This window comes from Octodon degus, unplaced genomic scaffold (assembly GCF_000260255.1).
Source record: "Octodon degus isolate 3935 unplaced genomic scaffold, OctDeg1.0 scaffold00037, whole genome shotgun sequence".
Lineage (NCBI taxonomy): Eukaryota > Metazoa > Chordata > Mammalia > Rodentia > Octodontidae > Octodon > Octodon degus.
Window position 1 is genome coordinate 8,598,015 of NW_004524613.1, and position 13,294 is coordinate 8,611,308.

Below are 13,294 nucleotides of genomic sequence, written 5' to 3' on the forward strand. Positions count from 1 at the left end.
CCCACTACTATTATGAACTATTATGAACTACATGGAATATTTTGCTGAATTCATGTACCTACAATATTCAAATGACAATGGAATACCTATCTCTGCCAAAAAATAAACAAAGGGGATACAAATGAACGACCATTGTGTATCTGAATATTCAAAATAGGATAGATATATAGCTACATTCTCTTAACTCAAGAAATGGAAAGATTTGTTCTGTGTTTTTAGACAGGATATTATGTCTGCATCTTGTACAATGAACAACTACTAAGACAACAATATGCAATGCATGAACTATTGAAGCTGTCCCACTAATCGATTTTGAAACTGTCTCACTGCTACTTGTTTGTCCATCAAATTATTTTTAAAAAGAATTTGATTTGTATTTAATATAGTAATAAAACAAAAAGCCAATGATACCAAGAGCCTAAAAAAAAAAAAAAAAAAAAAAATTAACGGAGTAGCTAGTTACTGAGTTCTGACTATAGGCCAGGATAGTGCTAGGGTGACACACAAGGACGAAGTACGCAGGCTTCCTTGCCTTTAAGGTATTTATGATAATAGGATAAAGACCTTAATTAGGTAATAGTCAAATAAAGAGATTACAATTATAGTACGTCAAGGAGGAAAATAAAAGGTGAAATGCAAAGAAACTAAGGGAAGGAGCTAACACATGGGGACTGCTGGGATGGCTTTTCTGGGGGACAGCTTCTACCAGACATAAAAGATGAGCAGATGAGCAGTGTGAGCTGACTGACACAGGAGGGGTGAGGCAGGGCTGGGCCTGGACGGGGCTGAGTCTTTTTATTTTGTACTAAGTCAGTGGGAAGTCACCCAAGTGAGCAGGGAAGTAACATGAAATGATTCATGTTTCATGAAGGTCTTTCTGGTTGCTGAGTAGAGAAAGGACTTGAAGGGGGAGAGAGAAGTGAGGTGGCCCTCTAGTAGGCCACAGCATATGTCTGCATGAGAGGAGCAAAGTGATGTGGCTACTTGATAGTGGAAGAGGTGGAGGAATGAAAGGACTTGAGATCTGTTTTAGAGATGAAATGACTTAAGTTGCATCCTGACTGCAGGTGTGTGTGTGTGTGTGTGTGTGTGTGTGTGTGTGTGTGTAAGTGAACTACTTGGATACAGGCATCACAAATGACGGGGAATGGTGCCATTGAGAAGGGTGCAAGTGATGAATGAACTGAAAGCAGAAAGGCTGGGTGAGATTCAAGTCCTGTGATTGCTATCTGGAGAGGCCAAGCAGACCCTTGAGATGTAGATCAATCTCACAAGAAAGGTTTGGGCTGGCCTACATGTAAACTAACTTCTTATCTTCCCTGAGAATTTCTTTATAGGTACCATACATCCCAAAGTGCACCGAACACATCTATATTGTAGGTAGTGGTGAGTATGACTACTGATGTGGGCATTACGAGGATGAACCAGCCTTCACGGGGTACATGAGGTGCACCCTGGAATCAGAAAGGAAGAAGTGGAGTTTGCCAACAAGATGCCTTACAGGGAGTCTTCTACGCATGGGTCCATACCAAATGGGAACAGAAGAGCCCCTGTCCTTGGGAGGTAACTCATAAGTCAACAGTGGGGAGAGCAGAGCAGTATACTGACAGTGGCTTTGGTATCACTGGCTGGCTTTTATTTGAATTTTGTCAGTAACTGGACAAGTTGTACTGGATGTTGCTGATTCAAAGCTGCACATTTTCTCCTATGCCTGTGTCCCTTTGCATGGCTGCTGCTGCTTTAGAAATGTTACCACCTCAGAGAAGTCTTCTGAGATGACCTAGTCTCAATCAGAATGTAAGCTCTGTCTTGTTCAACATGGTTTGCTAAAGAGTACAAATGGTAATTGAAATAATGTGAATGTTTAAATTTTTAAAAACTTACAGTAAAAAAAACACATTGTCATGATCCCCTGTCAAAATATTCCCTCTCTTCAAAAACACTTATCCCCTCATTTTGCCATTTTCTGAAGTGGTTCTGGAAGTCCTCTGTTGTGTCTTTACAAGATGTGAGAAAAATACAGTGTCATCCAATGGAAAGGCAGACTCAAAAAAAAAAAAAAAAAAAAAAATTAGTACATTGTTATCCACTTCACTTACTGGATCTGGTACCATGAGACTTCTGGCTCTTCCCCAAGGTCAAAATGCCCAGGAAAGATAAACATTTTCAATTGATTCAGGGTGTGGAGGAATCCACAGTGGCACCACTGAAGATACCAAAGACTTCTAGGACTGATTCAGAATGTAGTAAGAATGATAGGTATTCTCAAGGCAAGGGTGAGTATTTTGAGAGGGATTAAGGGCAATGTATCTTTTACTATAATAATTTTTACATATTTAAACATATACTGTATTTTTTCATTTTTGATTTTTTAAGACAGGATCCTGCTATGTAGTTCAGGCTGGCCTTAAACTCATGGTGATCCTCCTCCCTCAGCCTCCTCAATGCTGAGATTACAGGCATGTGCCATCTTGCCCTGCTCACATACTTATTTTTTAATCAGGCGTTGAACATATGTGAATCACCATTTTCTTTTAGCGGAACTGGGGATTGAACTCAGGCCCTTGCACTTGCCAGGGAAGCGTTTATTCCGCTGAGCCATTCCCCAGCTCCTGAATCACCATTTTCTACCACAGCACCTGCTTATTACCTTAATAGTATTAACTTGGGCCAGGGAGATAGCTCAGTGGAATGTTTGCCTGGCAAGCGCAAGGTCCTGAATTCGATCCCTGGTACCATTAAAAAAAAAAAAAAAAAAACCAAGTATTTACTTGACCTGGATATGTGTTTTTGAGTTGCCTCTCTCTCACAACAGATAGGAAGTTCCATGGAGACAGGGATCATGCCTGCAGCATTTCCTTCTATGTGCCCTCTGGCTGGCCTGCAGAAGTTTTCAGTAACAGTGAGTGAGTGAAGGACAGTGTGTGTCACATCGTATGCTATTTTATCTCTGACCAACAACCTGTGAGGCAGGTATCCTTATCTCCATGTTACCTGTAAAGAGGCTAAGGCTCAACTTATTCAAGGTCTCCTAGCTACTAAGGGGCAGAATAAAGATTTGAATTTAGTTTTGTTTTTTGAGTCAGGGTCTCGCTAGGTAGTTCAGGCAGGACTTGAACTCATTATGTAGTCCAGGGCGGCCTAGAACTCATGGCAATCCTCTTGACTCAGCCTCCCAAGTGTTGGGATTACAGGTGTGTACCACCACATTTGGCTCAAACATCTAAAGTTAGGTATGTAAGTCGGGCTCTGATGCTCTTAATGACTATCATATGTATGAAGCTGCTACAAAACCCCTGTAATAGGGAAGATCTTAAAGGATATTTAGGAGTCTGCTAAATGTATCAACTTGCATTTAACAAGCATTCAAAAAGTGCTTGTTGAATGGAACAGATGTCTCTGGAAGACTAAACAAACGCCACACAGTAGGGACCTGAGATCTGACATAATCTGTGGATCACTGTTTCCTACTGTGGCCCCCACTGCTGAGCAAGGCCGCGTGCTCCCATGGCCACCAGTGAGTAGGCAGCCATTTCTCTCTCTTCCTTGGGAACGTGGAGGCAGGTGGTTTTCCTTTGAGCATAAGGTCTCTGGAGCATTTCCGAAAAACCTGATCCCCGCTGCCACTGCACCACACTGTCATGTTACTGAGTCAGTGTATATTTTAGGTCCTTGCTGATGGGGTGGTTGCTCAGCAAACTGCTGCAAATGAGGATGTAATGCTATGAACAGTTCTGGGGTTTTTTTTTTTTGGATGAAAACAGAAACAGAAACAGAGATAAGAGTCAGACTTGAAAGAAGGACCACCTTCAAGTATTAAAACCTGTTCAGTTAGCACCTAATTTTCTTTCCCCTGGATAGTCAATGAATCTCAAAAACTTTGTGGCTTTTTTCATAGGGGTCAGCTCCCTTTTGGCATCTGAGTTGGTAAAGGAAGATGTGAAAATGTCAAACCACAGGTAAGTTCCTCCTTATGCATTCTCATGGCCACCACACATGGACCAGGAGACACGGGAAGTTATGGGCTCCTCCATGTAGTTGCTGCCAAGCAGACCACACTCACTCTGTGAGTGCGAAGATGGGAACGTACACTGACCTTCAAGCGGATCTTCAGGTTTTTATCTGACAGCAAGTGGATGCAGCGTTCCATCACATCCTTGGCTATCTGGATCTGTACTGGCAGAGGTGGTTCCGCATCTGGAAGGGTGTCATTCTCATCCAATTTTGGAGGGACTGATTGTTCCTCTGCAAGAAGAGCACAACTGGCAACAGTGTTTTATGATAGGTGCTCCAACCCAGCTTGGTCCTCAGCTTCTGATTTAGGAACACAACTGAGAAGAACATGTCCATGAAAGGATCTTAAGGAAACCATCTAAAATGTGGGCCAAGGGGCCGGGGAGATGGCTCAGTAGAATAAGTGCTTCCCTGGCAAGCGCAAGGGTCTGAGTTCAATCCCCGGTTCCGCCAAAAAAAAAAAAAAAAAATAAAAAAAAAAAAAAAAAAAAAAAAAAAAAAAAGTGGGCCAAGCTGTACAAGTCAAGATGTTTATGGCAGCATTAACTGTACAGCCACACGTTGGGAAGAACCCTCTTCTACGGTATGAATACGTTCCTAACGAAATTCTAGTGTTGAAAAGTCACAGCTAATTTGACAGCAGCAGAAGGTGGGGCATATAAGAAGTTATTAGGCCAGAGTTCCTCTGGTTGTGAATGGGATTTTCTGCTTCTACCACCAGGGACATAGTGCTCCTCCCTAGGGAGGACACAGTAACAAGGCACTATGTTGGAAGCAGAAAACAACCCTCACTAGATAAATGAATCTGCCAGCACCTTAATCTTGAAATTCACAGCCTCACAAGTGTGAGAAAATAAAATTCTTGTTCTTTAGAAATTATCCAGTCTTAGCTACTTTATTCTAACATCACAAATGGACTAACATACCCTCTATGTCCACTCAAGTGGGAATGGGTATATAAACCATGCTATAGCCATAAAATGGTATGTTACAAGGTTCCTAAATTTATGCTTAGTAATGATAAAATGTTTATGAAATATTGTGTTAGAAAAATATGGTATATTTTACCATGCGCACTATATAAGTTTTGAATATTTAAAATAGAAACATACAAAGGGCAGAGTTCTACTTTGGAATCTTGAGGCTGGGCCCCTCCCTAGCTGGCTTTTTTTCTGACTTCCATCCTTTTCTTCTACTTTACCCTTTGATATATATCTTCTCTGCCAGCCTTTAAGACCTTTTGGTGGCCAATATTAAGCCTCATTCATCTTTGTAGAGAGAGGAGACCAGGGAAGCCTGGTGTAGTACAAAGTGAATAAGGTTGGGTCTGAGATCAGTACAAGTCTGGCCTCCACAATCTGCAAGCAACTTCTCCTGCATTACCTCACTGGCTACAACAGGTAAAGTATATATCTCATCTGCTTGCGGGGCAGGTTAAATGTGAAGAATGTTGTCAGCTATTACTATTTTCTTACTACCTAGAGTATAGTGTTGTATGAGATAGATACATGCGTGTAACTTAAGAACACCAGAAAGATGAGAACTATATGAAACCTAGGCCAAAATCCCTATCTTGAAAAATTTTCCTCTGCTTATGCTTCCCATCCATGTCCCCAAATCCTTAATCACCAGCTGTGTTCATTGCCACTGAGCTGAGTGTCATTCCCTTAACTTTTTCTCATTTTAGTTTTCTTTGCTGGAGGAACAGAATCTTACAATAGAGCCTGCACCTGTCTCTAACAGGTATTGGAAAGATAAATGGAAATACATTTGCAAAATGCTTGGATTTCTTGGAGAAAGGGACCTTGGATATAGAAGGTACTTTTATGTGGTTAAAACAAAACACTCATGTCAATCCAGTATCAAGCCAAACATTCTTTATAATGCCAAGTACAGGGCCAGAGAGATGGCTCAGTAGAATAAGCACTTCCCTGGCAAGGGCAAGGGCCTGAGTTCAATCCACAGTTCCGCCAAAAAAACAAAAACAAACAAACAAACAAAAAACCTGTCAAGTACATGGTATATATTTGATGAATGATAATTATGTGAGTGATGGAGCTACACTTTATTTTTCCCAGAGAAAGATCTGTTATTTGACATTTACCTATTGCAGAATGTTACTTGAGAGATGTGAATTTTGTTTTTGGGTCTGTTTTGACTCAACATCTACTAGAAGCAGAAGATACTAATTATAAAGAAATGGACAGTGCTTGAATTTTATTTATTTATTAATAATTTTATTTATTTTTATTTATTGTGTGTGTGTGTGTGGCCAGTGCAGCCCACCAGGGGGCGGGGCTGGCTGGCATGTGGTGCTGGGGGATTGAACCGCGTCCCTGTGCTTTGCTTGGCTTAGCTTGTTCTAAGTAGGTGCTTTAGACCACTAAGCCATCTCACCAGCCCTTGAATTTTAAACTAGAAAGGCAAATGTAGATTTTGAAGGATCAAGGTGCTTTCCTTTCTTCAGGGCTCCCAGGTTTGGGTAAGGAGCACAATTCACAAAAAAAAAAAAAAAAGTTGTATCAAGAAACAAATGTGAGAATAAAAAGCCCAACAGATTTCTGAACAAGAAAATTCTGTCCGTGCAACGACTCATCAGACCATGTGATCTTCTGGGCTATTTAGAAAGAATTTACTGCAGTTAATGTAATAAGCCACTTGTCTTAATAACTTTTGTCATTGTGACAAAACATCCAGCGTTCACAAGCTACAGGAAAGGCTTACTTAGCTCAGTTTGTAATTTCAGTCCATAACCAGCGGCTCCAAAGCAGGGTGGGATGGCAGAGGGGCATCACAGAGCACAATTCAGGGCCTGTGGTGCTAACCAAGGTAGTAAAAGCAACAAAGGACCACAACAACATCTTTCTGCCCCTTTTACCTTATCCAGACTATTTGGGGAGGGTAGCACTCACAGCCTTACTCCCAGTGCAGTGGCAAGCAGAAACATGAAATGACACCCAGGATCTGGAGGTAGATTTATTTACATCAGGATCATTACCAGAATATCAGGTCCTGATTCCTGGGGGCTAGGGTTTATGAGGTAAGCAAGCAGGTAGTACAGAGGCAGAGTGGCTTGTCAATTGGGGAATGGTTTATACAGTGTGCACTGCAGTGACCAGCCATTTCTAAGAGACAGAAGCAACTGAAGCTGGAACAAGAACTATTACCTGGACAACTAACAAACTGAAGTATACTGGCTGAGGGTGGGTGGTGGGGCATTTTCTGCTACACTAGTGCCCTTGATCCTAGCTTTGTGCCATGAATCAATTCCAGGGCCAGATAGTCTAGATCCAGCCATCTCTGAAAAAGCCCCACCTATGACTACATGAGGCTTTGGGAGGACATCCAGATACAAGCCATAAACCACCACTATTTCCCACTATCCTGGAAGTATTGGCTTCAGTTCATTAGAATCTTAGACTACAGATTGGGGACAGGGGAAGAAAAAAAAAAAAAATCTGCTCAATTCCAACCTAACAAACTAATTTTGAACTCAGTTCGATTTAGGATAGTTCTGGAACCAGCAAGCTCATTATGACTTGGCATTTTATATTTGCAGAGGAGATTCTAATAATTTATTAATCCTTCCCCGACCTGAAGCTCCAGATTGAGTCTGAATAAAACAAGAGGCTGCTACTAGCCTGAACTCTTTTCCTTTATCATACAAATAGGAAAGAAAAACATTGGAATCTCTTCCTAGCAATAAATGAACAGATGAAGTATATGGATAAATAATGAGTTGGTGGGGGTGTCTGTTAGAAAAGAAGCATACAGAAGCCAAGAGTGGTGATGGAGGCCTATCATCCCAGCACTCTGGTTGCTGAGGCAGGAGGATCACTATGAGGCCAGCCTATGCTATATAGTGAGGTTGAGAACTGTGCAAACTACAAAGCAAGACCCTGCTTCAAAACAACAAAACAGGGGGCTGGGGAGATAGCTCAGTAGAATAAGTGCTTGCCTGGCAAGCGCAAGGGCCTGAGTTCAATCTCCTGTTCCACAAACAAAACAAAAACAACAACAAAGCATACGGAAAAAGGTTCAAATTTGCCAATAATTTAAGATATGCAAAGTCAAATAATAAGTGTAATTTTTTATACTTATAATTTAGGAAAATGGTGATTTTGCTTGGTAATTTTACTTCTACCTTGGTTTCACCAAGGTTATGGTGAAACCAGTGTTAACCCGGTTCTACTGAAGGAAAGGTATAAATCAATACCACCTAACTGAAAGGCAATTTGGTAAGGGTTAAGTAATGTTCATGTCCTTGAACCACAAGTCTCACTTTTGGAAATTTATAAAGAAATATACCCGATGGAGGAAAAGCTCACATGTACAGAATCACCTATGACAGCCCTATTTACTACAGTGAAAACTAGAAGCAAGAAAAACTTCTCCAGGGGAAGTAGACATTTAGTAATAGCTATTAAGATATTAATTATGAAATTTTTAGAGCAAGATGGAGCATTGCTTATAACTAGACACAAAAAGAGAATGATGCTGTGGCTATGGCTGCAGGGGGCTAGGGTGTAGCTCAGTGATAGTAAGCTTGCCTAGCATGCTTGAGGCCCTAGTACCATCCCTAGCACCACACAACAAAACAACACAAAAACTATGACTACAATCATGTAAAAAAAAAATTTAACTAAAAAATGATGGAAAAATATGCAAAAGATGAGAATGGTTATACTAGCATAGTGGGATTGAATGACTTTTTGAAATTTCTAAACTTTGTGGAATGATGTTTCTCTGATTTTACAACAATCAATTTTAAAAGAAAGAAATGACTAAGACAAAATAAGTAGTAATTACCTTCATCACTGTCAAAATCCAAGACATTTCCCTCCGCCACATCCTTCTCTTTGAGGTAGTCCAGCACAAACTGTTCAATGTCTTCAGCTGTGGTGTTATTCTCAAGAGTTTGGGGCAAATAATTTCCTTCCTCCTTTAAACTTTGATCTTGGGGTTGCCCAATGTAACTGTTTTCTGGGAACCACTGGGCTGTAGATAAAATGGCATAATGATCACATTGGTCATTAATAAGCCACTTTGTAAGTAGAATAAGCTCCTTGTCCTGGCCTGTGTGGCCTCCACACCATCTATTTTCTGCCTCATCTTCAAACTCATCTTCTACTACTTTAGTTGCCTGATTATTAGCGTCTCTAATGCACCAAGAATTTTCCTTCTCAGAATTTCTACATATGCTATACTTGCTGTCTTAAGTGTTTCCCTCTTAATTTATAACTAGCTAATTAGAAATCACCTTACATGTCTTAGTACGCTTGGAACTTGCCCAGTAAGCCATCTTTTCAGTCCTGCATCTAACTAGGTCACTTAAGCAAGATCTTGCTGTATAGCACTATGTTCATTCCTTTCACATCAACTCATTACAGTTTGTAACTGTATATTTTGTGTGTGCTACTTGGTATCTTAATCTTCCATTGGACTCTATACTCCAATCTATCCAGCATAGCATGGGTGCTCAAAATACATGCTGAATAAAAAAACACCTGAGATTGGAGAACAGGCAAAGTGGCAAATTCTTAATAGAGGATATCAACTCATTAGCAGAACACAAACTACTGAACTTTAAGGATGAACAGTTTCACATTGTATTTCCAACATAAAATGCTTCAGAAGCCTGGCCGTTTTCTCTCTAGAGCCTTCCCTTTGGTGATGTTCCAGTACCTCTGATAGATCATCACAGAATAAGCCTTAAAACATTGCAGACTCAAGTGGTTTTCACATTGTGCCTTGAGGGGGCTCAACAACCTCCACAGGGTGAATAGCAAGAAACAGCAGGCTAAAGGAGGATGGGGTGTCCCAGAGTCTCTGTTCCTAACACAGCAGTTCTAATTCAACTGTTCTTGTATCTGGAATCCCCTCAAAACTTCATTTCAAGAGTGGCTCTTAATATTTAAATTGCTACTCTGGTCCAGCACCCTTTCTGTAGATAGCAGAGAAAGACTTTGATGACCTTTACCACCTGCTCATCTCCTTCTCATCAAGGAGCATCTGCAGAGCCAGAGTAACAGCAGATGGGAAATGATGAGGCCAGGCAATTGGGAGTAGCTAAGAGCAAGTGTCTGAGATGAGATCCTTCAATCCAGTATCTGGAGGTTCCTGTATATAGGGACCAATTACAACATTTCTTAAAGCACCATTCCCAGGAATAAATCAGGTATCTAGTGCACTCTAAGGAATTGGTTCCCAAACAGTTAAAGCCTGGACCCAGCATTCATATGGCTAGTATTAGATGCTGTATAGAGATTATTTCTAGATTCCAGGCTAGTGCCAGACATTAAAATATCTTTGCTCACAAATGGCTTTTAAACATATAAAAAGAAGCTCAACCCCACTCTTAATGCAAATTAAAACTATAATAAGGTGCTATTCTTCTACTATCAGATTAGCAAAGATCAAAAGCTTGGTAATGTACAGTGTGGGTGAGGGCGTGGCAAAATTGCCACTCTTTTACATTGCTGATGGAGTTTAAATTGGTATAACCTGTTAGGAGAGCAATTAGATACTCTCAATCAAAAATTAAAATGTAATACCCTTTTAAACCAGCATTTCTTTCGGGAATTTAATCTACTCATATATAGCATATAGGGGCATGTTCAAAAAGACCCACAAGCATATTCACTGAATTTTTTTTTTCTTCTTCTTGTGGTGTCAAAAGATTAGAAGCAGGTGGGGAACTACCCCGCTCGGCCCCTCTCCTGTCCCTCTCTTGGACAGGAGCTTTCTTTCTCTCAATAAATATTCTGCTCATAAAAAAAAAAAAAAAAGAAAAAAAAAAAAAAAGATTAGAAGCTACCAAAATGCCTACCAAGACAGGACTGGTTAAATAACCTAAGGTGCAGCCACAGTGGGATATGACACAGCCATAAAAATGAAACAGCCCTCTCTGTATGTGCTACCTCCTCAGCCCTTTTCATTTTTTCATTTTTGACTCTGGGTCTAAGTTGCCCAGGCTGGCCTCAAACTTGCAATCCTCTTGCTTTTAGCCTTGAGTAGCTGAGATTAAAGGCATGCACCACCATGCCTGGTTACCTGATGGTTCTTTCTTTCTTAGTTTATGCATGTAAAACAACTGCGTATGTAACTTAATTTCCTTAAACACATACTGGGCTTTAACACCTATCAGCTCTCTGACTGCACATCCCCTTCATTTTATATATTTATTTACAGACAAAATTGAGCATAGCTTTTCTGTAAGTTTTGAAATAACCCATATATGGGTTATTTCAAAACTTACAGAAAAGCTATGCTCAATTTTGCATGTATTCCTAGGATGTTTCAGAGTTGATTTTAACCATCCTTAGCTTCCTTTCTGCAAGAGACCCTCCTTCTTTAACTAAAACAAAAAAAGGGCTGCATATGATTATATCATTCTTTCAGAGATGACCAAAGACACCAGCAATCTAAGGCAATTCAATTTTCTTTTTCTTTTCTTTTTTTTTTTTTTTAAACATTTTTTTTTTAATTTTATTTATTTATTTATTTATTTGTGTGTGGCCCGCTCAGCCCACCAGGGGGCGGGGCGGGCTGGCATGTGGTGCTGGGGGATTGAACCATGGTCCCTGTGCTTTGCTAAGCTTGTTCTGAGTAGGTGCTTTAGACCACTGAGCCATCTCACCAGCCCCGGCAATTCAATTTTCAAGACTTAAATTGAGGCATCTTGCAAGAGGATGTATTTCATAGGCCTTCTGAATTTGTTTAAATCATAAATTGAAATGTAGTATAGCTCCTCAAGTGGTAAAGGTGGGTCTCTTTGTGCCTAAGCGGCCAGGCAGTCTGAGGAGGGGCTCTGTGAGGGCAGGCCCTGGGGAGTCTTCTTTGTAGCTGCCTTCCCACTGCTTACTGGCCACAATATGGGCTTATGAATGACTGCAAAGTTAAGTCCAAACTCCTTCTTTTGGTCTGTATGGTCCTGCAAGATTTGCCCTCTTTTCCAATTTCATCTTGTACTAATCTCTTTTCCATTCTCTAAATACCACCACCCCTTTCTTTATTCAGGGTTTTCACACCTGTGGCTCCATTTTGCTGAATGGTCTTACAAGTCATAAAAACAATGGTAAGACCCATCCTTACCTTCACTGTAAAATAATTTTACAGTGAAGCATCAGCTGTGCTGTACATATATGGGTTCTTTTTATCCTTCCTAAATACTCAATTTAAAGTGGGTGTCCTGGTTATTCCCATGCATCAAGGTGTTTATTTTCTTCTCAGTGCTTATCTGTGTCTGGAGTGAGCTTGTTTAATGATTTGTTTACTTGTTTACTATCTCTCTTGCAGTAGGAGGAAAATTCTCTAAGTTTATTCATCTTGTTCACTGCAGTCCCTTATTACTTAGCACAGTATCTGACATATGGCAGGCACTCTTTATTGAAGAAGAAAATTTATGCTACAAGAAATGTTCAGGAATGAAGGAACACTGAAAATGTTCCTATAGGGCAGAGCACAGACCCTGCTCCAGATACCTTCTCTGAGAAACTTTCTTACATGTTCTTGACTTTTTCACCTGATAAAAATGAAGAACCTTTGTACTTGCCTCAGAGGCTATTAGCAGTACTGAAATAAATACTGCATATCAGCTTTCTGGATAAAAGGCACCCAGGGTTATAGCTTGTATTTTCATTCAAAGATTGTCCAGTTCAGAGACTCTTTTGTTTACAGAAAATGTTCCCATTCTGTTAGTGGGCTAGCATCTCCAACAGGAATATATGCAGATCAAATGGAAGATGAGAAGTGTAAATCAATTCACACAACTTAAAGGTTAAAAAGAACATTTTAGATCTGTTCTGTCTGGTATAATACATGTGCTACATGTTACTGTATGTGAGTGCTAAAATTAAACAATACTGAAACTTCAATTCCCAGTAGTATTAGCCATACGTAGCTAGTAGCTATTGTATTGAACGGAATAGAAATATAGATAGAGTATTACCATCATCACAGAAAGTTCTGTTGGACAGTGCTGTTCTAACCATCTGTGGAATGAATAATTCATGCTATTTCTGTTCTCCATTAGCATAGATACTGCTAACTCTACTATCAGCAGCAGCAGGTTGGTGTATTGGAAAGAATAAAATTGTCATAAATCCTGACTTTATCCCATATTGTATGACCCTGGCTAAGCAGCATCTCATTGGGCCTGAGTTTTTTCTTGTTTATAAAATAAAAATAATGTTGATATTTAGCCCATAAGGTTTATATCCTTGGCACAGAGTAGGCACAATAAATAGTAGATTATTGAAAGCATAAAAAATAAACAATG

General features: G+C 40.1%; 1 protein-coding gene across 1 annotated transcript in view; it reads right to left on the reverse strand.

The window, feature by feature from the left end:
* Tti1 (TELO2 interacting protein 1) overlaps positions 1-13,294 on the reverse strand; it is a 66,492-nt gene that overhangs the window by 19,335 nt on the left and 33,863 nt on the right. Inside the window, exons 4-5 of the mRNA XM_023714960.1 lie at positions 8,824-9,012; positions 4,097-4,245 (exon numbers count right to left, since the gene is read on the reverse strand). Of these exons, the coding sequence (XP_023570728.1) occupies positions 4,097-4,245; positions 8,824-9,012 (338 nt within the window). The remainder of the gene's footprint in view (positions 1-4,096; positions 4,246-8,823; positions 9,013-13,294) is intronic.